Source organism: Nipponia nippon, unplaced genomic scaffold, assembly GCF_047370975.1.
Source record: "Nipponia nippon isolate SJK-2023a ecotype South Korea unplaced genomic scaffold, ASM4737097v1 scaffold_2, whole genome shotgun sequence".
NCBI classification, from domain to species: domain Eukaryota; kingdom Metazoa; phylum Chordata; class Aves; order Pelecaniformes; family Threskiornithidae; genus Nipponia; species Nipponia nippon.
Window position 1 is genome coordinate 50,073,562 of NW_028262336.1, and position 22,336 is coordinate 50,095,897.

General features: G+C 40.3%; 1 protein-coding gene across 4 annotated transcripts in view; it reads right to left on the reverse strand.

Moving 5' to 3' along the window:
• PRPS2 (phosphoribosyl pyrophosphate synthetase 2) overlaps positions 1-7,856 on the reverse strand; it is a 42,347-nt gene extending 34,491 nt beyond the window's left edge. For all 4 annotated transcript variants that reach the window (XR_015704781.1, XM_087757810.1, XM_087757811.1 and 1 more), the window contains exon 1: positions 7,630-7,856. Coding sequence is in view for 3 of the 4 variants with exons in the window: in XM_087757810.1 (XP_087613936.1) it covers positions 7,630-7,751 (122 nt within the window). In the remaining variant the exon portion in view is untranslated. The remainder of the gene's footprint in view (positions 1-7,629) is intronic.
• Between the last annotated feature and the right edge of the window lie 14,480 nt (positions 7,857-22,336).

Below are 22,336 nucleotides of genomic sequence, written 5' to 3' on the forward strand. Positions count from 1 at the left end.
CTGAAGACACAAATCCAGCTCTGAGTAAAGCATCTACCCACTAGCTTAAAAGTAACCACTAGTTTCATAGACACGTTACATAATAGGAAAAAACTTTGCTGAATGACAAAACTACATGATCTTAATGTTCATTATATACACAAAGAACACTGAATTATAACACTCGGAGTTGTTTTGCTTCTTTAAAAAAAACACTCATTTCTGAGCACACCACTAAGAAATAACAGGTTTCAGAAGGTCAGGGAATATACTTTGAGATAAATATAGATCTGGGTAATACAACGGACCTGAAGTGATGCTTCTTCCATTGCCATTAACTACTATCTTTTCAATGACCTTGGGCTAGCAATAACTTTTTCATCTGAGAAATTGAAAATGCTACTACTTTCACTCTTGGTGCATTTGAAAAATTTTTAGTTATGCTTTTCAGGCCAGAGTGACATAGTTATTTGGCACACAGAAATATGAATATACGTGTATATGTATATAGAAATAACTTTTCTAGTGGACACAGAAGTTATGTGCAGCCTAAAATAAATCAAGCTTAAATTAATACTTGCATAGCACTCAGGAGTAACCCAGCTAAAAGTGCCAGAGAATAGCATAATGAAATTATTGCACAAAGATCTTTTCCTAAACAACTGGAGACAGCTGTGCAACAGATCAGTATCTCTTATGGCCTACCTTCTCAAAGACTGATATTGAGAGATATTGCGTAGACTCAACCAACAGACACACAGCTGCCTATTTTACCTCCACAGAGCCACACGGTAAAAGATAACCAGTCATTATGTTGCAAGTATTCCATCAGACATAGCCTGTACTAACCATGTTGGGGTTTTTTGGGCGGGGGTGGTGGTTTGGGGGTTTTTGTTTGGGCTTGCCTTTTTTTTTTTTCTTTCCCCTTCAGCTATAAACAGGCAAATGATAAGAGACTATAAACTACAGTATCAGATATCTGAAGTATTGTACCTCAAGTGTCTATTAGAGAACACTAAGCTAACAGCAGTCAAACTTCGTGACAGTTATCTTATTAACATTACTACTAAATTCCACTCAGGCCATCTATATCATGACCTAATTAACAGTTTGGGGGTTATTTAAACAATTTCACATAGTGATGACACAGAGGAAGGGCACAAGAACAAGCTCTTGCCTCAAGATTACAAGCTCTGTTTGTTTTATGCAATTTAATCAAATTCAGCTATTTGGTAACACTCAGTTTAAATAAACTTCTCGTTCAAGAGGAGTCAACAGAACCTGTACATTAAAAGCCCTGACACCACACAATCGTGTTTTGAAGTAAAAATTACAGAAATTAATAGCCCACAAAAGTAATTAACTTTATTTGAACCAGTTGCTTGAAATCCACAAGCACAAGGCTCTAGCTGGGAAAGACACACATAAGACAGGACATGATGAAAACCAAGTTTGAGTGTTGGTATCTGCCTTCATCTTGCAAAGGCTGATTTGAGAGTTCAGTTTAATAAGCAGAAACTTGGACAGACTAATTACCGTGAATTAAGGATAAGGCTCAAAACCCACTTACGTTGCAAACACATTTCAATGGCTGAAGCATCCATTAAGCACAATTAAAAATCGGGAGTAACAGCAGGCTGAGCTCCTTCTGAGCTAGATTTATAGTACACTCCCAACAGAACTTACAGCGACGGAAATTTTAAATGCGTACATCCTAACTAAAAAAAAAAAGAAAACAACAGTTGTGGGAAAGCAGGGGAATAAGTATGCAGAGCGAGACTAAAATGGTAAATAATGTAAATCCGTAACTAGGATCCTGTTCAAATCATGCACTTAAAAGTGCTCTAAGTACCTTTCTAAATAATTACAACAGATTATGTCTCTAGCCATGCTTACAAGTAGTAAGATTTCTCAAGCAATTTGGGTGCCAATAAAGCAGACATGTACTGCAGGCACTTTTAATAACCAGAGAAGAGGCCAAAATTTAAGGTCTAAAGTCCTCAAAAGTGTGCAAAAAGAATCAATATCTCAAAAGCGATCAAAAAAATCCACATGCTGAATTTGCAATTCACTGAAACCCAGCAAATGGAAAGCACTAAGTAGAGAGGTGTGTTTGACCTCTTACCCTTGGGAATGCATTCTGCAGAGTAAAGAAGTCTTTTAACGCAAGACTTCCAACTTACTGGGCAAATATTTCAACTGCTGTGATGTTATATAACAAAGTGGGTACCAGCAAAGCCCAAAGCAACAAAGAAACGATAAAAATGCCAGAGCTGGTTTTAAGTCTATAGATAACCCCTATCTCGTGGCACCCATGGTCTCCCCTCAACTCTAGGCTCTTCCACTTTGATTAACAGCTCTGAGACCAACCCCCAACTAGATCTTCATTGACAACTGCCCGATCCTAATGGTGGGCACCGGCGTGATAAGCACCACAAGTTGGGAAATATCTTCTTACCCTCCACTCTGGCATGCAGCCTGCCACCGTAAGAGGAAAACACCTTCACTTGAGCAGCTCTGGGTTGAGCTACATGCAGTCCAAAAGGAACACTCAGAAATTGGGAAACAAAGGTCTAACAAAGCCTGAGCACATGCAGAGAGTCTTCAAAGGCTGAGGACCAAACTCTGCAGCTAAGGACACATGGGATCATCAGCCATTATTCACATGGGTCATTTTTTGTTTTTAAATTTCAAGCATTTAGCATCTACTTAGAGATAAAAAGTGCACAGTATATATCAAGGTCAATAAAGTGGAAGGCTCAAACCAAAAGCTTCAAAGCATTTTTGGGCCTTTTCTGATTCAGAGCAATGAACAATGTAATAAATGGCCATATTTGCTGCATCTTCAATTCCCTGTATAAGCAAAACATGCACAACGTGCAATCTGGAAACAATTTTTATCTTATTCAACCAAGCTGGTAAAATCTGTTTCTCCAGCCTCCCCTTGCACACAACAGTGTAAGTGAGCAGGGAGCGAGAGAAACAGCTGTCTCCACTGCCTCAGGCAGAGCACAACAACCCTGGTTGCAAATCACTCACTCAGCAGCTGGGTGGTATGAAGAGACAGTTCACAACCCAGCACATCCCCAATCCCTACCTCCTTCAGCTGATTTAACACCAGCTTATCACCTGAGCTTGCTTACTTCACCATTAGGGCTCTGCAAACACTGTAACCATCTACTCCAGTGAGGGTGATACAGCTCACGGCCCCCACAGCAGCTGAACCCAAAGGAACCAGGGTACAGGAGATGGAGCGAGGTCCTGTCTCATCTGAAACAATGGCAGTAGAAGAGTTGGAGGATGCTGAAGGGGAGACGGGAGGGAAATGTGCCGAACTGTGCATTCCTGATATATAGCACTGATATCAAAGTTTCCAGGTTTGTTCCTGATTTTTTCAATTATTTACTTCATAGAACAGACTGTTCTCATTACCCCACTTGGTGTGAAATAGAGACTCGCATCCATCCTTGTAAGAATTCTCCAAGGAAACATCAGCTATTTTTTCCTATCTTCCAAGATTAAATTTCAGTCCAAGATACCAGTTTTATTTATTTACTTACAAACAAATGGCCCTCATATCAACAACACAGCTTTTCCCATAGAGCGGACAATGTCCCTTTGTAGTCAACCCATATTTTCCTCTGTAAAAGCTGAACAGCATACACTTAAGTCAACATTTCTGAAACAACCCAACTTCAGCAACTAAATAAGGCTGCGGGTAGTCAGCCTCCAAATTCACATGTGCCAGGCAGGACTTCAATTCCCTTCCTCATGGATCTGTTGAGAAGATCTGCAAGAGGACTCACTTCAGCCAGTGAATCTGACAGGAAGAAGCAAGGAAGCTCATGGTGGGAGCACTAACTACTTCCACTGGGAGAGATGTGTGTAAGAGGATGCCACCTGTGACTCCAGTTTCTTCATTTTGAGAATAACAAGTACTTCAAGGACAGAGTTAAAATAAATAGTCTTTAGAGAAGCAAACATACCATATATTGCAAGAAAATATATTTATTTAAGAAGCAATGTACATTCAATGATAATTTTTTATCAGTTGACTCACCAAAAATGACACACAATTAAATCCCAGTGCAGGTAACTATAATTAAATGCCATCTCAGTGTATTTGAAGACAATTTTATGAAAAACTTCAGAGCATTTAATATCTGCATGCTTCTGTTACATGTCTGTCAAACTGTTTCATGATGCTGAGGCTACAACAGCCATGCCTGTTAAAGGACTTCTATTCCTTTCTTCTTTCTCCAGCCTGCCCAGCTTTGCTGATGACGGTTGCTTGTGGGGTTTGAAGAAGATAAACTGACTGAGCCCCCACTGCAGCCCTAACATTTTGCCAGATAAGTGAGAAGGTGGTGCCACCCAAGCTCCTGCCATGACACTGTGGCTGGCACTTAATTGACACGCAAGCTTTGAATACTAAACAGAGTTACCTTCCACAACCAGATATTACTGAGGAGCTCTCTCGCTGCCTTAGTTAGGATTACTTGACTTTGGTAGTCAGCTAAACGAAAGCATTTCCATACAGTTTAGATGGAAGGAGGAAAAAAACGGGATGGTGGTGGAGTCTACCAGCCATTTCCCTCCCTCTAGCACAGACGTTACTTTTCTCAGTTACAGATCTGCGAGAACAATGAATGCCTAAATCAGAAGGGAACTGGGATATTGCTAGATAAGCTAGTCTCAGTATAAATTAAAAAGAGAAGCCTTTCTCATTTTAAATGTTCTGGAGTTGGGAAGGTACCTGCCCATTTAGCCCACAGTGCTTGTCAGCAGTGGTCCTATCCCTGGCTAACCTCGGGATACAACTTTAGTTCCTGAAACCCACTTATATCTGCTAAGGATTGGGACTGAGACCTAAAGCCTCTTTGAGTTGAAATATAATGCAAAATATTTAATGACTCTTCCTTCCACTCTATTCAGTAAGCCAGCCTAACTGCAGTTCTCAAGTAAAGGGCTTCCAGCTAGGACCCTTTGAAAAGGATTTAAGCCTGGAGCTGCACACGTTTGTCAATTTACACAGACTTTACATTTACATTTAAGAGAATGCAGCAAACGGCAAAACAGAGTTTTTAAACAAAAGGTGAATCTTCTTTGCAACTTGCTAACTTAACAGATTTGACAAAGCAAGAGTTTGTTGACCCTCAGGCCCAGGCTTATCTGTTTGCACAGGGGTTTGCCCGAGTGCCATTGGGAAGGTTTAAGGTTCTTTGAGCATTTTATCAGGTTCTAGTATTCTGCAATACTGCAAATGTATTTCGTAATGCCAATACACTTGTTTATAAATTTAAAAATGCAACAAAAATAAGAAAAAAAAGACTGTGCTGGATTATCTTTATATAGGAAGAAATAAATTTTTGCTTACATACACACACGAAGAAACTTTGCTATACAGACAGACTGAAAATCCAGATGCCTCAGGAAAGGACCACTGCAGCATAAGTATCTTATCAACTTTATCTGTAGTTTAATTTGAAATACACTGTTGAGGAATTCTTTTATTACTAGTCTTGATTTTTTTATTAAGAACATCGGTCTACAAAACCAGTAGGCCAACATCCTGAAATAAGTTGCTAAGGATATTGAAAAGATTACCCACTTCAAACATTACAGAGAGGGTACAACTGTATTTGCTGTAGGGGAAACAGGAACTTCATTTTAGAATCTGAAAAGTATGAAGTTGTAAAAAAAGAAAACAAAACCAAACACTTAAGGATTTAAAGTGTTCAGACATTTTACGTTCATGGAAAAAAAAAAAAAAAAAAAGAAAAATAAAGGCAGTGTCAGCCTTGCAGTGTTGCAACAGAAGAAACCAGAAATAATGTTTAGATTAGATACGTTCCTCATATCTATACCACACTACATCCCTACTTGCCTAAGAAAATAAACTGGCACTACTAGATTAGCCAAACCACTCACATGCTGCAGTCATCACTACTTACTTGTTTAATGGCAGAAGCCAATATTGCACACCTGTAAAAAGAGGTGGAATGATAGACTAGAGATTATTGTATCCTGAAGCCTAGAATTTAATTAACTTACCTCATAAAATAAATATGCAAACTTTGGAGATAAATTTCTACCTTGGATGAAATCTAAATCAATTAATCTCTGCTTAAAACATAGCAAACAGCAGAACTAAAGATACGTGTCTCTGGAGAACAAACATTAAAAAAAAATTAGACATAAGTTAGCAAGAAGGTCATGCAACCAAATACACAAATTAAGTTTTATCATGCAGAAAAGAGATCAAAGAGCAATAAAGTGAGTATGGGGCTGGAAAGACTTGAGAGAAGATTTAAACCTTCATTTAATCAGGAATGAATAGAAGAGTTAGAGTGTGCAAACACTGGGTTGCATAAACACCAATGGAAGCGGGTTTATAGTAATGCCAGTGAGCATAACTAGAACAAGAGCAATTAAACTGAGAATGTAAAAACGTAGACAGAATAGAAGGACAAGCTTTGTGAGAGCAATTTTAAAATACACCATGTTAATCTTTCAAAGGAAGCAATGAAAACACGCTTGTTCGGGAGATTCAGAACAAGAACAGATAAAAATAAACATACAATAACCTCAGAGACTAGCCAGCTACTTACAGTCAGGGGGCTTGCGTTTCAGAATCAGCTGGCAGCCTAGTCTCACACACCTATATAGACAAGCAGTTGCACAGTCTTACCAGCTCATGGGATGAATGTACAGCTGTCACCTCAATTTACAATTCTTCATTAAAAATAAGTAAATAAAATAGGTGGGTCAGAAAGCTAAGATGACAAACTAGTAAAGAGAGGCAGTAACTGGTAGAAAAAGCACTGGCAAGCACATTCTCAGAGAGCCAAGGCGAGCAAGCCATCCTCACGGTTTCACACATGATTTCTTTGCACTGTTATCAGAGTCACTTTCTGCATTTGGCTGGCCAGGAACCTAATGCACCTGCACTTTCAGTAGTAAGCCAAGGCTGTCATAACAACTGTACCACCCTCATGCGGGACCAACAGTCTTGGGCTAAGGAGGGGAGCCATACAGCAGCTGGAATAGTCCACCACACGCACAACGGGCTGCTCATACAAAATAAAGACCAGTCGCAGCAAATCCCGAGGTGTGATTTAACCCAGACTCTTTTTCAAGTATCTAAGCCATCATCACCATGCGGTTCTTACACCCACTCACACACAGACCTACTTACGAAACTGCCTAAGATGCTGTCGTTCATAAAATCAAGATTTTATCTTTACAAAGATAAAGCTGATGGTTTAACTAACTATCTGCCAACAGCGGGATGAACCTCACGTTGCAGACAGGCTGCCTGCCGCAACACCGTCCCCACCCCACAGGAGGATGCTCTTCACCTGCCCGGGGGCCGTGCCACCTCTCTCCCCCCCGGCGCCAGAGCCGCCGACGGCAGCGCTCCCGAGCCGGGTCAGCCCGAGCGAGCCGGGACAGCTCCGCCGCGCTGCCGGCGCTGCCGCCAGCCGGGAGGGCGCGCTGGGGCACCGGGCAGGACGCGCCCAACCACGCCGCACCCCTGCGGCCGCCCCCGGCGAGGGCTTGCCGGGGAAGGGGGCCCGGGCTGGCGGGGGGGGGAGCGCGGGTCCCCGCCGACGGCTGCCGCTGCCCGCCCCGCCCCGCCCCGCACACCTGGTCTCCTGGTTGCTGAACTTCTTGGTGACCACCTTGCCCAGCTCCAGCCCCAGCCGGTCCGCCACCCGCTGGGAGAGGTCGTGGTGGGAGCTGCCGCTGAAGAGCACGATGTTCGGCATGGCGGGGACGGGGGCGAGCGAGGGCGCAGGGAGCGCGGCGCGGGGGGCAAATAAGCGGGGCCTCGGGCCCGCCCCCGCCCCGCCGCCAGGAGCGCGGCGGGCGTTAGCGGGGCCGGGGCGGGCGGTACCGCAGGGGCGGTGCTCGGCCGGGCCGGGAGGCGGGCAGAGCCGGGCCGGGCGGCGGGCAACGCCGGGCCGCCCTCTCCCCGCTCCTGCCCGAGCCCCGGTGCGGCCCGTGCCCCTTCCCCGGCAGCGGGCTGCCCTCCTGCCCCTGAAGCAGGGTGAGGCCGGGCTGTGCCTCAGGCGGGCAGAGCTCTGCCCCCGCTTCCCTTTCGTGCCTGGAGAGAGGGACAAACGGAAGAGCTTACCAGGGGTTTGGCTACCTGTGCAGGTGGGCATGTGTGGTTCAGGCGACACTCACCTAAAAAAGCAATCGCCAAATACAGCGATAGCTAGGTATACGTTTAGGTAGACAGATATCTAGTTTCAGCTACCACAGCTGTCCTTGAATAACCTGCAGCCGATTCTCTATATACACCATTCATTTTCCATTAACATGTCTGTTTTTCTCGATTGTTGCTTAGAAATAGGGTCACGTACAAACTACTGTCAGAAAACTGAACAAAAAGACCTTCGCTTTCAGCAAATATAATTTTAGCTCGTATGTATAAAAATAAATAAATTGCATTGGATAAGTGCAGTTTTCCTGCCTTAAGCAAACCTTTGCTTTGAGAAGCAAGGTCTTGAACATATGTTTGATAATGCTTTGTCAGTGGAATTATTCATGACCAGATAAATCCCAGTTCATCTCTACAGACAGTTTTAGAGCTGGCCAAGAAGTCCCATCAAAGTAATTTTTCAAAGCAGTACAGGAGTTTTGATGAAATGGAATTTCTGCAAAGAAATTGTACTTTTTTCCAGTAAGGAACTTTCTCCATCAAAAAAAAAAAAAATCCAAAAGAAACAAATATATGTCCTGACTGTTTTAGCCAGCAGCTGAGTAATAAACGGTTTGGGTTAGGGAGTTAGGGTTTAATAGTTTGGATTGCTCACGGTACCATTCTCCGTGGCCTAAGCCATCCAGCCAGATATTTCCACAAATCACGGGTACTTCTTGCTAAGTACTGCATCATTGCAGAGGCAATATGAACAGGGGACACAGCTTATGGACAAGAACAGGAACAGTAAGTATTGCGACTTACCGCAGCGTAACTTCAGAATCTATTTCGGTGTTGGACACATTGCCAAAACCTCAACATATGAAGCCTGTTTATATGGCCCACTCCCCCTTTTGCCCTTTTTGTATTTTCTCCTTATGTAATTAAAAATAAATGGTTTTTACTGTCAGCATTGTAGGCTCATAATAGCATCTGAAAGTCAAGCTTTTGTTTCTTCCAGTTCATACATCTTCTTCAACAGCTAATTTTGTAGGCTACATTTTGTTGAGTTACTTGCAACTCTGAGTTTTGCCAGCTGTCCTGATTTCCCTGCGATTTTTAATATTGGTTATTCTAAAATCTTTAGCTTCTGTGACAGGAGGTCTCAGCTTCCTTTAAGACTGCAGGTTTCAAATCTGTGAATAAGAAAAGTTGCTGATATGACCTCAGGATTATCAGAACTAAAAGCAGTGCTAGACAGAAAAGGGTAATTTAATTTCAAAATAACGAAATAAAGGAAAACTGTACTTCACTGTAGACTCAAAACAACACCAGAACTTTTGAAATGGTCTGCAGAAGACAAAAAAACAACTTGGGCTGCCAAGAATTTTTTGTTATATACATTCAGCAGCACTGAACCCTACAATGAACTAGCTCACTTGGTGAATGTCTTGACCTGCTCTCTTTTTTTCCCCAAGGTACCTAGTTAAAACTCTTGTCCTCACATGCAGTTTACTATATATGCCTCTATTTGCTGGCTTAGCGGGATACCCAGACAATTCTTTTCAGCCCACTTAAGACTTTTGTGCCCAACAGTTAATTAGTGTTTATCCTGTAGCTACAATATAGAAACTGCAGGCATTAAAACTAGTTGTGGAAGCTGACATACAAAAGAAATGGTGCTGATAGACATGCAAAGCACAATTATCTTTCCTTTGGTTGTGATAGACTAAAATAGGGGACCAGAATTCAAAAGTTTGTGTCATCACCACTTGAAGCTTTGCACTTTTCTAGAGAAAAAGAAGAACCACTATTTCCCCTCTTTCTCTTTTAATTATATGAGAACAATAAGGGAACTACCTGCCTAATGGCAGAAAGTAAAACTTTCAACGGGAAATTGCTTTCTTCTTTTTATCATCGCATTGTGGGCAGAAACAGTCTTGCCTGATGTAGGCTGTAATAATCAGCAAAGAACAAGAAAATGCTGTTTCCTGGTAACTAGATATCAGTAAGTATTGGTCAGTTTAGCCAGGACAAAGACTGCAACAATTACTAGTCAGCTGGACCTGAGAAAGCATATGTAATTCTGCTCCTGCAACAGAAAGCCCTTCCACCAAAGGTATGAGAGCAAAGGAAAAATAAGAGACTTTAAAATATCAGAAACAGAAACTGGACTACCAAGAGACTCTGATTTACATAAAACTGAAAAATTTTCTCCCATCTGGGTTTCATTGCAGTGCACAGTTTTGCAAGTCTTACCGTATATCTCACTCCAGGACTCTCCTTACAGTTCCCACACTAAAAATTATTACACCCTGAAAAAAAGTCACTCAAAGTAACCCAGAGCTTTTGTAGTTTTTGTATCACAATGACTTCTCACTATTTTTTTCCTTCCAAATTACAAAATATCTTTATGGGGGAATGTCTGTTGGGGAAAAAAAAAAAACCAAACAGCCTTTTAAAAGAACTGACAAAATCCCTGTTGGGTCTCTGGAAATACAATCTGAATATCAAGCTATTTCATTCCTTCCTTTCACAGTCATAACTTGCAAAAGACTCTGTTGACCAATTTCTGCCCTCAGTTAGAGCATTTAATTGTCAAATGTTAGCAAATCATGGCTCTGGTCTCCAAAGAGTTGATCACGAAAAATCTGAGATTTAAAATAAACAGTTGCAGGCTATTTTTATTTGCTGTGTGTATTTTTAACTGTTAGTGTACATTTGGGTCATGGTTTCAAGACTTTCTCAGAATCTCCCTTAAAAAAAAAGAAAGCTAATATTTGTCTCTAATCACTTGTCTCCAAGGGCTTTGGCCTGAAGAATAAACAGCAAATACTGGAGGCCTTGATATGGAATAGAAGAAGCTGACAGCATTACAGTCACATCTGTCCAAACATATTATCTCTGCATTTTAAGACCTGTGATTCTATTGTCTTCAAATGCTGATCTGGTTCTTCCAAAGCTTGTTCTATCCTGCAAGTATAAAAACATACAAAGTTGATAAATGAGACATAAACTGAGAAAGCATAAAGTTTTGCCATAAGATCCGTATAGTTGTTCCTACCACGCAGTAACTTTGCATGTTCTTCATGGTGTTGGCCACCCACTGCTCCCAAATTGCCTTCAATGTTCCCAACTTCTACACAGCTCCAGTCACCTCCCTCCCAGCTGTCTTCCAAATCCCCATTGCTTCCGTACTCTGCTCTATGGCTTCCAATTTCTGTGATTGTTTCTAATGTTACCTCTGGATATTTTCTGAATACTGAATATTTCAGGTGCTGCTTCTCTTTCAGATCCAAAGCTCTATGATGTACTATTCAGCTGCTGTTGAAATCTTTTTGATCGCTTATCTCCACTTTTCTTTGTCAGCAGGTACAGCTCCTGCCGCTTCACCTACTTTATTCTGTAAAAAAGCTTCTTACATTTATTCTGAGGGAAGATGCTAAGCCAAACAGCTTTCATAAATTTCTCCTAATGTGCATCATAACACACCTTTCTCAGCTCTAATCATCATCTAACAAGTGGCACCTTATACAATGCATGATCAATGGAGAAAAAAGAAAGAATTTTCAAACTGCAAGTTATATAAACTTAACTGTTCACCATATGCTTTGTTATCAGGACATTTTCACATCAATGGCCTAGACTGTTCCTAGCCCCCTACTTATCTCCATAGTGATGTAGATTCTTCTCTAACAGATTTTCTCTTAAACTGCCTTTAATCGAGCAAGAGAAAATGTCTTTTGGTGCTGAGAAACCTGGAAAACTTGTCACTATCTTTCCAGTCTGAGCTTTGATGGCTATGTTTCAACTGCAGTAAGCAATCATTTCGTTATACTTGTAGTTATGACAGGTTACCAAACTTATGTGTATATGTCACCTCATAATGCTGCAGTTTTCCCATACAGCTTACAAAGTACCTTTTAGGATTCTCATATCTAAAAAGGTACCATCCAGGATATGTGGCTGGTCCTGAGCATGAATTTTCTGCCACATAACAGTAGCGAAAATGATCTACTGAAAGTATTTTTGTAGGTACTGTAGGTATTGTTATGGAGGAAAGGGTCAGACTAGGTGATTTCTTAAGATCGTTTATAAATCTCATTTTCCATAATGCTACTATTATTCTAGATTTTGTCACTGCCAGGAGTTTCTTATGGGTTTCACAATAATATAATGCTTCATCACTTAGAGGTTTTTCATACATCATCATACATCATGATGTCATCATACAGTCATGCATTTGTGTTCGTACGTCAACACTTCTCTTGGATTGTAAGTACTAGCATTTATGTCCATTATGGAAGTGTTTTGAAGATTGGGTAAGTTAAAACACCTTTTTTCATTTTTTCTTCTGTAGTAAATGATAAATTGACCTTGACTGACCCAGCAATGGGTTCTCATGGAGAAAAAAAAATTCTAAACCCTCAAGAACTGTCATGTATTAAAATCTTGTTGTCCAGCCAGCTTTGTTCCACGTTTGATTCCTTCTCAAGATGGGGTCTCAGTTCCTTAAGTTTCTGTTGCAGCTTATCTCTGTTAGGAAGCTCCAAGTTGAAGGAAGACATTTACTTAATAGGAAGCGATCTGATTCCCTTTGTTTTGTCCTAAGAGTTTAGACTGGGGTCCTTCAATTTGGACTTCCCAGTGAATCATGAAACATTTTAATTTTTGCACAAAGATTTAGTTTAGGTAATTTCTCAACTTTTTCTAGGAAAACAATCATATGCTTGTTTAATTCCTTTCTTGTTTCAAAGCTTTTAAAAGTGTTTACGGAACTTCCAGTTTCTACAATACCTCTTATTTTAATTCTTTTCCACTGTTTTTTTTTCCTTTCTGCCCGCCTGAGCTCCAAAGGAACATTAGCTCATCATCTTCATCCTTGAAAACTGCATCTCACCTCTAGTACCAGGGCTTTTACCTCTGATTCCTCCAGTTAGTCAACCACCAGTTTTCAACATCTTCTGTGTTACCGCTTGCACAAATAAATAATGTCAAGACAGCAGACTAATCTTGGAATTATATATTTCTTTGTAAGTCTGTATACAAACAGGCTTGCTGTTACTTCACAGAACACAAGCTCTGGGGACTGCACTATTGGAGAAAGAAACATATCAGTGCCAAACAGGTGGAAAGAGCAGATCAATATATATCATCCATTCAGATATCAGAGGCAAAAGACCAAAACTGTCCAGGAAACCATTTTCTATCCCTTTAAAAATAGCCTATTTCAAGATAAGAGATCAAAGATTTCAGTTTCTTTTGCAAGACTAAAGCTTATGCATTCTGCTTCAGGCTAATTTAGAAAGTTTTAGCTTGTCTTTTATGCATCTTGTTTCTAAGTTTGGGCAGCCATAGGGCTCCAGCTTAGCCTGCAAGCCTGTCTGCTTATTCTCCACTCTAATCTTCTACTAAATCAACACATCACCATGCCGTGTCTCAATTCTGTCAAATCACATTTTCCAAAAGAAAACCATTCTGCATGGACATTTTTGACTGGCAAAAGATAAGGAAAGAGAAGCAAACAAGAGAAGAAAAGAGACCACGATCTGAGACTGCCGTCTTTCATATCATACTTTCACAACCACAGGCATTTGCTTTTGGCTGTAGTCAGAGGCAGAATGTCAGATATCTCTGTCAGATTTGGCCTGACCCAGTATAGCCTTTGTCACGTCGTTATGTTCCTGTGTTCTGACAGCATAGAAATCCAGGGTGCCAAGTCAAACTAAAGGAAAGTCTCCCTGAAAGCAGACAGCCCCTAGTCTATTTTGAAAGTCACAGGGTAGATTGCTGTGATGTCTGTGATGCTCCTTCTCCTAACATTATTGTACTACTGCTACTTCAAAAGCAAGATGATGTGTTCAGATTACATAGACTTTCCATCAACTTTGGGTAAAACTCACTAAGAGAAGCTTTTAGGAGCTGTCTTGTTGTTTCTCTGGCTGTGGTTATGCAGTGAGCCCGAGAAGACTTCCTTGCTTCCACATCTGAGTGAATATTCCATGTCAGGACAAGATCTGCACGTGGACCATTAATTATCAACTACCTCTTGATAAAAAACCCAAGCCCGCTGAAAGGCAGAGATCTGAAGTATACTCTAAAAACAAACCAGGACTGAAAGAGAGCCCATCTATTACTGAGTCAAAACTTCCCTTCCCCTTCCTGTTCCCACAGTATAATTGCTACAAATGCTGCTAGTTATTTAAGAAATGGGGATAGAATCTTCATATAACACCAGACAAAAATACAAAAAGATTAACAAAGTAGAGCAGAAATAAAAATGAGAATCTGAATCTGAAATTATTAAGTATCCCTACAACTTTACTATACTCACCAACAAAAATGATAGAGATACACTAAATTCAAATTAAGTGATTTGCTTTGATATTCAAAAAAGTCCTCTATGGCAGCTTCTTTAAACCTTTTTGCAATATTTTTTGGGAAAAAAAAAACAAACAACAGAAAATACTTTTTACCTACCTATGTATTCTTTCCAGTTGATAAGTATTTAGACTTATTATTGAAATGCTAACTAAGGATTTGGCAAGGAGTGGAAAAATATTTTTCCATAAATATTCTGAAGAATGCCAAATCAACCTCACCATAGTGTTATCATTTGAGACAGCTGTAAAAGGTGTGTGTTTTATTCAAAACTGATGTGAAAAATATTTTCTTCACTAAGTAAAGACAGGCATGCAAATCAAGTTTCACTAACACCGGCATAACAAATACCAAGAAATAAAAATTACATTAAACATGACAAGACTTGGTACCCCTAATCCACCATAAGTCACTCCACCTTCAGAATGTTTCTTCATGTGGCCTATATTCGTATACAAATCAAACCAAATGAAAGCTACATCACTAATATTTGGTTCTTTTTGATTATTCCAGGCGGATTTCAATGATAGCTTCATTACTTATGTTCAGGATTAGATACACTGTGTTTTACTTTATTCTTACTCCAGAGAGAAATTACAGTGGCTTGTGTTTATTAGCTTCATTCTTATTAAAAATAAATTATTTCATCCCACGTGATCAGGTACAGACTTCTCATGAAGTGGAAGGAAGGAGAGTGCGAGGTCAGTATACTAGCACTGACTGCTGTGGTGCTTGCATTCCCAAGTTATGTAAAGTAGGAACTGCCATGGGCCCGCTGAGACTGCCAGTTGGACTGCTAACCTGCTTAGTGAAAGGGTCATTGACTTGTAAGGATGAAATATATGTAGAGAACATTCCTGTTTTAAAGTAGACCTACTTAAGCGTTGAATGTGATATCACAATTGCTATGAGGCATGGATTGTTTAAAAAAAATTAATATCCAATCAAAAAGAAATTATTAAAACAGACTTAAAAATACAGCAGCTATTCCCACACGGCTTGGCAGTTGTAAAACTGAGTACATTTGCTTCACACTCTAAAGGTTTCCTCCAAGATTAGAAGGAACTAGAAACTTTCAAGTGTATATACGTAAGTTTGACTTTGCAAAAGCTGAAAGCATTGGTCATAGAGGTCCAAAAAGCGTTTCTATGAGGTCTTGCAAAGACTTTTGATACTTTAACATGCTAAAAAATATGGAGCCTTTACCAGAAAAACAAACAAATAAGAGAGTTATAAAAAAAAAAAAGTATATGTATACAAACCTGCTTCAAACCATCCACACATTAATATTCACTTCTATTATGAGGCTAAGCAGAGAGGAATAAATATTGAAGAAGTACAATGTCGGTGCATATTTCTTTCTGAAATAATTTGAAAACATTATACATTTCTCAGTAGTTTTGTTTCAACATAATGGTGTAATAATAACAGATCCTAAAAGTACTACACGGGTTTGTTTTCTGATCCTGTCTTGTATCCTGACTTCAAATTACTCATGAAGCTCTCCTCTAATATTCTATGAAGCCTATCAATGAATAAAATTAATCATAAATAAAATACATAATAATGCACTAGTTGAGGAACTTTATGATTTAGAAGAAGGTTAAAGCTCTGTATGTGTGTATACTTGTTGCCTTGTGTTCAAGGTCCATTTTCATCAAATCATTGTGCAGGGTTCATGTATTATTTATATCAAAAGATGACTCTGTATTTTAAAATCTTCTTTAAAATCTTTAAATCTTTTAAAAAAATCTTCAAATTTTTAATTTTTCCCTCTGCAAGTCCTATAAGCTTGTTTCCTGTTTCCTGATCATCTTTAAAGAACCATCTCCCAAAGGAAAAGAAAAATAAGGTACGTATGTGATGAAAAAGAAATGAACAAAAAACTCAGGACATTTTTTGCCAAGACGAAATTCACAGTAACAGAGATCTCCTGCGTTCTTCAAGAAATAAAAGAATAAAATATCCATGCTCTGCCCCTTTATCTATCTTGTTCCTATATTCCTCTTGAGTAGCTATGTTGGAACCTTCACAGATCTCCATAAATTCTGTCATTATACCCATGGATACAATCGCAGCAGAGCTTTTGCCAGTGGATTCTCCAGTGCTAACAAAGGGGCAAGGTTTCTCTCTTGGTAGGAAAGGCGAAGTTAAATTATTTCCATGAGCAAATATTCTGTATCAGTAGCCTTGGCAATCTAGTGGCAATGACATAACATAACATTTAGCTTTGTTAGAAAAGCAAAAAAGGACATTTGCTGCTTAACACATACAATTGTATAGAACAGAAAGCTCTTGACAGTAGCATATATAGCCTGAATCCTCACCTCCTGCTTACCCAGACCTCTGTTTCCCCTGCTGTTTTGGTGGTACTGATGAATCTTGTATACCAGGGGACTGAGAAAGAAGGAAGGGGTCACAAGAGCAAGGGAATAGCTAAAAATAGGGTGGGGGAGAGAGAGATGGTTTCCTCCTCCTGCGTCTCGGCAGGCCTTCTGAAGTCTTTACAGCATTCTGACATCCCACTTATCCTCACCTAAATCTTCTCTGTCCATCACCCAACATGTTAACACCCCAAAAATTCCAAATTCCCATGGCCTGACTGGCTTTCCCAGACTCCAGAACATCACTGACATTTGCCAGCCTTCCCCTTATGCTTCCTTTTAGCACTCCAAACCCCTTCTGCCAGCTCTCTCAAAACTGCCTTTCACCTACTTGCTGTGAAAGAAAATGTGAGCCAGCCCTTGATCTGACTTGCTGTATGGAGGAATAAGACCCATTCTCAGTACAGTGCTATAAAATCCTTCTGTGCCACAGTTTGAAGAAGATCTTTATTTGGTGATAAAGTTCAGTTGCATCTGTCTAACCTGACATGTCTCTCTATAGAACCCTGTTCACAGATTTACCACATCTGAAACACTGTAACATTTGAAAGTACTATTTTCAATAACTTTTCTTCTTTTCCCAGTGAAAACTCAACAAGATCTATATTTAGAACTGCACAGAATGCATGATTTCAAATACTGAAATCATTAAACATTAATCAAGTGCTGTTCAACTAACTATGAGGTGATGTGAACTCTCAATCCCCCTTTGAGATATCAATATTATCATCATCAGAAGATCTTAAGTTACTTCCAGCATTGTGTCTTGGAACCTGTTTTGATCATTGGTTAACTAAGGCTTCTTAGCTATGGGTAGGAAGAGCTAAACTTCAATAAGCCTGGTCAAATCATGGCCACCATTACCACTAGGAAGAGGTAAAGGCAGAAGTCAGGGCTGTAATGGTTAAAAGGTCCTTTTGACTGGGAAAGGTCTATAGATGTGCCCTGTTGACTAAGGAGAAAAAAGGTGAGACAATGGAAACACTGTTAAGGTTCATGTCAAGAATGTATATACTGTCTGTGAAGCTCAAGAAGAAATGAGATGCAGGCTTGCTTAACCATAAGAATCTGCAAAAATCAGGATTTTTCAAACTGTCAGCAGAAGCCTACAAAAGACTTCTAATGCTACATGGAGTCTTCAAATCTATTGGAAAAAGCAAATGTACAGATACAGCAATCTTATATACCAGTGAATGAAACACATACAAGAATTTTCCTTTGCGCTGAGGCAAAGTAGCATGTAATTAAGTAAAATCTCTTAGCTTCTGAATCAGTGTCTGCATGCAAACTGCCTACTGGTCATGACCCCCAGAATGATGATCTGCTGAACTGCCCCCAAGAAGTATTTGGGGAAAGCACTAGCTGGAAGGGCCAAGCTCACACCAGGGCACAGATTAACAGTTTGTTAGCATAAAGGATCATGCTCTAAAGGTCAGCAGTACTCTCAGGCATGCTGAAATCTCCTAGTATAGGCACAGTTATTCCAGGAAGTTCTTATAGAAATTATTTCTCCCCTGCTCTGTTCCCCCTCCAACTAACTCCTCCCTACCCCCAACCAAGCAAACTAGAAGAAGCTACTGGTGAAGTGGCTATTTTCAATTTGATTTTCACCAGAAAATGACTGAAAACATAAAGGTGGGAAGCAAGCTTAGTGAAAGTGAATGAGAAGAATTTGTTATTGTAAGGAGAGGAAGGAGTGGAATATTGGCTTGCTCATCAGACTCAGAGGGTTGTGGTCAACTGTACAAAGTTCAACTGGCAGCTGGTTACCTGCTGCACGCCTGAGGGATTGATAGTAGAGCTAATACTGTTTAATTTCTTTATTAATAACCTGAACAATAGGACAGAGGTGCACACTCAGGAAGTTCATTAACAATACCAAATTGGGGAGAGTGGTTGATGTGCTGGAGGGCAGGCCTGCTATTCAGAGGAACCTCAACAGGCTGTAGAAATGGGCCACTAGGAACCTCATGAACCTCAAAAGAGGCAAATGGCCAGCACCTGGAGAGCAATAAACCCAGGCACCAGTACATGCTGGGGACTGACCAGCTACAACGCAGCTTTGCAGAAGAGGACCTGGGGTTCCTGGTGGACAGCAAGTTGAATATGAGCCAGGAATGTGTCTGTGGCAAAGGCAGCCAATGGCGTCCTGGGCTGCATTAGCAAGAATGTGGCCAGCAAGCCAAGGCAAGCGTTTCCCTCCTCCTCTACTCAGCACTTCTGAGACCCCTTCTGGGGTGCTGTGCAGAGCTTTGAACTCCCCAGTACAAGAAAGACACTGACATGCTGGAATGCATCTAGCAGAGAGCCACCAGGATGGTTAGAGGGACAGCACACATGATGGAAGGGGAGAGGGTGAGAGAACTGGCCTGGTTCAGCCTGAAGAAGAGAAGACTGAGAGGGATATTGCTGCTGTCTCCAACCACCTCCTGGAAGATGGTGGAGCCAGACTCTTTTCAAAGGTGCACAATGATAGGATGAGAGGCCACGGACACAAGCTGGAATGTGGGGAATTCTGATTAGAGACAGGAAAACCTGTTTCACCTTGGGGTGTTCCAACACTGAAACAGGTTGCCCAGAGAGGCTGTGAAATCTTGATCCTTGGAGATATTAAAAACTCAAGACCCTGAGCAACTCAGTCTAATTGATCTACTTTGAAAAGGAGGTTGGACTAGATGACCCCCAAAAGTCCCATACACAATTCTATGATTACAAACAAGTGCTGATTGCTTTTGAAGGCAATCAAGAGTTGGATCTGCTAGATACCTGAGAGAAACCATCCCTTTTGTTTCTCAGAAACTCTTTCCTCCGACAACTATTAGCCTGCCTGCAGTAGAAACTCATAATTTTTCCAAATTCTAAGTAGATTTCATATCAAACTGTAACATAAAAATAATTCCTTCAAGGTGGCAAAACCTTGGTATTCCTATGTCCTGACTCCTCCTTACCTGTCAAAACATAACGGCAACAAAAGCAAAGCCATGACAAGCCTAAAGTTTAAGAGGCAAAATCACCTTTTCCAGCAGCCTGAAAATTAGAGGTCCTCATTTTCACCACTTGAAATGATTCTTGGTCTAAAAGCATCCAGAGGAGTTTCTCTGCTTAAGAGAGAAACCTTTTTGCCACTGTTTTACACTTCATTAGGAATCTTTTACCCATTTCCAATAGTTCCAATGACCTACACAGCATGGACGGGCCTCTGTGCTGAGGACTTAGAATTGGTCCATTAAATTAGATTTTCTAGTTATAGAGTTAATGTTCTGCACATAAGTACTTTGTCAGTGACAGGTGCTTCAGAATTACTGAAATAACGAGCACCTCTTAACACTAAACTACACTACTCCCAGGGCTACATTGGGGGTTGGGGGAGAACTCCTTAATATTATTTGTTCCCTACAGGCTTGCCCAGTTTAAAAAAAATTCAGACACTTCTGTCCAGCAAACCAAAGGCCATTAGTAAGGGCAAAACAAAGCTGCTGCTAAGGCTGGTCTGTTTTCTGTAGGTATAAAAATTCTGAATTTTACCCAGTGCTGACAATCTGCAGTAAGACTACAGATAAAAGGACTAATTTTCTTTCTCTAAACCTGAGTCTAATTGCTTGTGTACAACAAGATTTTACTTCCTGCCATCAGGTCTTACACAGTTCCAAAACCTAGTTTTAATTTGTCATTCTTTGTCCTGTTTTTGATGATCAGAACAAAAATAAACTATACATGGTTTTCTTCAGTGTAAGGTGACTCTATACTTTTCAGCCCTACTATTCTTATTGTTTGGCTTAAACATTCTTGTAGAAGGGAGAACCTAACCTGTACTTGTAATTTAAGAGAGAACACATGGGTTTTTATTCCATGAAGAACCCACTGGAAGTACTAGGTTGGATATGGTCACAAGTTCAACTGAGTAAACAGCACAGTCAGGCTTTAATTGCCTTGGGAAGATGGGGGCATTCTAAAAGCCACTCTAAAGATTTTGTATGCCTTCATATTCCCAACTATTCTTCACTTTCACAGTATGTGTGTCTTTTCCTCCATTTTTATCATTTTCCCTTCACACAGTAGCCTGGTGCTCTGTACTCTGATCTGGATCTTATCACAGCTGCATGCATATTCCATTTCAGTAACACTCTAAGAGAGACAGAGAAGCAAGGCAATATGCAATCTTTTTCCATTAAATAAATAAATTGCAACCTGATGTAATGCTTTGGTAATATCTTAATTTTTCACAGTTTCAGAGATAAATTCTTGACTGCAAGGTCTATGGGACAAGGCTACTGTTTTCCCGTCGTCTATATTACAAAAGTTGTACATTACGGACACTATAAGACGCAGCTATCATGACCTGAATTTCATTATTTTCTTCTGGAGTAACTATGGAATTTCATGCAAAAGGTTATGTGGTCTAGCTAAGCTCTTTAAATCACCCCTTCCCCTAGAATGAAAATCAAATGCAACAGTTCCACAAATGGACATGGACAGAACAATTATCTCATTAGGGAGAGTGCGCTGTGTTCTCAGGAGAAGGAAACACGCCTGTTTTCTTTGACTGTTTCAGCTGAGGCTGGTACCTGCCTTGCCTTTCTGTAGGAGGAATTGGTCCCAGCTTTTTGTAGATCCTGAAGGAGGAGTGGAAGATCACTGCCACCACACAGCTTTATAAATCTGCTTGCTTTTCTTCAAGTTTTTTTTGCCTTGAACAACAGAATAATCCTTAGGGCGCTGAAGAAGAGTTGTAGCTCCAAACAACATTACTTTATTTTTCCCCAGTCTCCTTAAAACCAGGGGAGGGTGATGCATCCCTTCCCTTCCTTCTCCTACACAACCTGCTAACTCTGCCTCCAGTCACCAGACCACTCAGCAAAAGGGCACTGGGCAAAATAGAGAGAGACACGTTGCCACTTGTCCCACCTCTATAGAGATTAAGTATACAGAGGCTAGGCATGAGCTGTGAGATGTTGAAGAGGACCTACCAAGAAGGGAATGCAACTTTTATTTCTTTTTTTACCCTTTGCAAAAACATTCTAGTATTATTAAATGAACATTCATAAGGTCTTCAAAAGCCTCTGGAATACATAGGAACAAAATATTATTGCTTTTTGTTATTTTGCAGGCAGGCCTAAGGCTACCTGGAAGTAGCCTCAGATTGAGATAAAAATGTCAATCTAATTTTATTGCTGTGAGTAGCTTAATTTAGTTTGTTGGGAACATGGAGAAGTTCTTCAGTGGTTTACCAAAGGCAGTTTCAGGCACTGTATTGTCTTACCTATTTTTTATTTTAAGCAAATATTTAAATTTGATTTTTATGTATATAATTATACCGCAGTCAGATTAGAATGGCCCAATTACTTTTTATCTCATTGTCATCGTATGATATTCTAGCACTGTAGTTTGTGAGACTGTAAAAGAAGCAGTATTTAGGATTCACATGATAAAACACTGGATCATC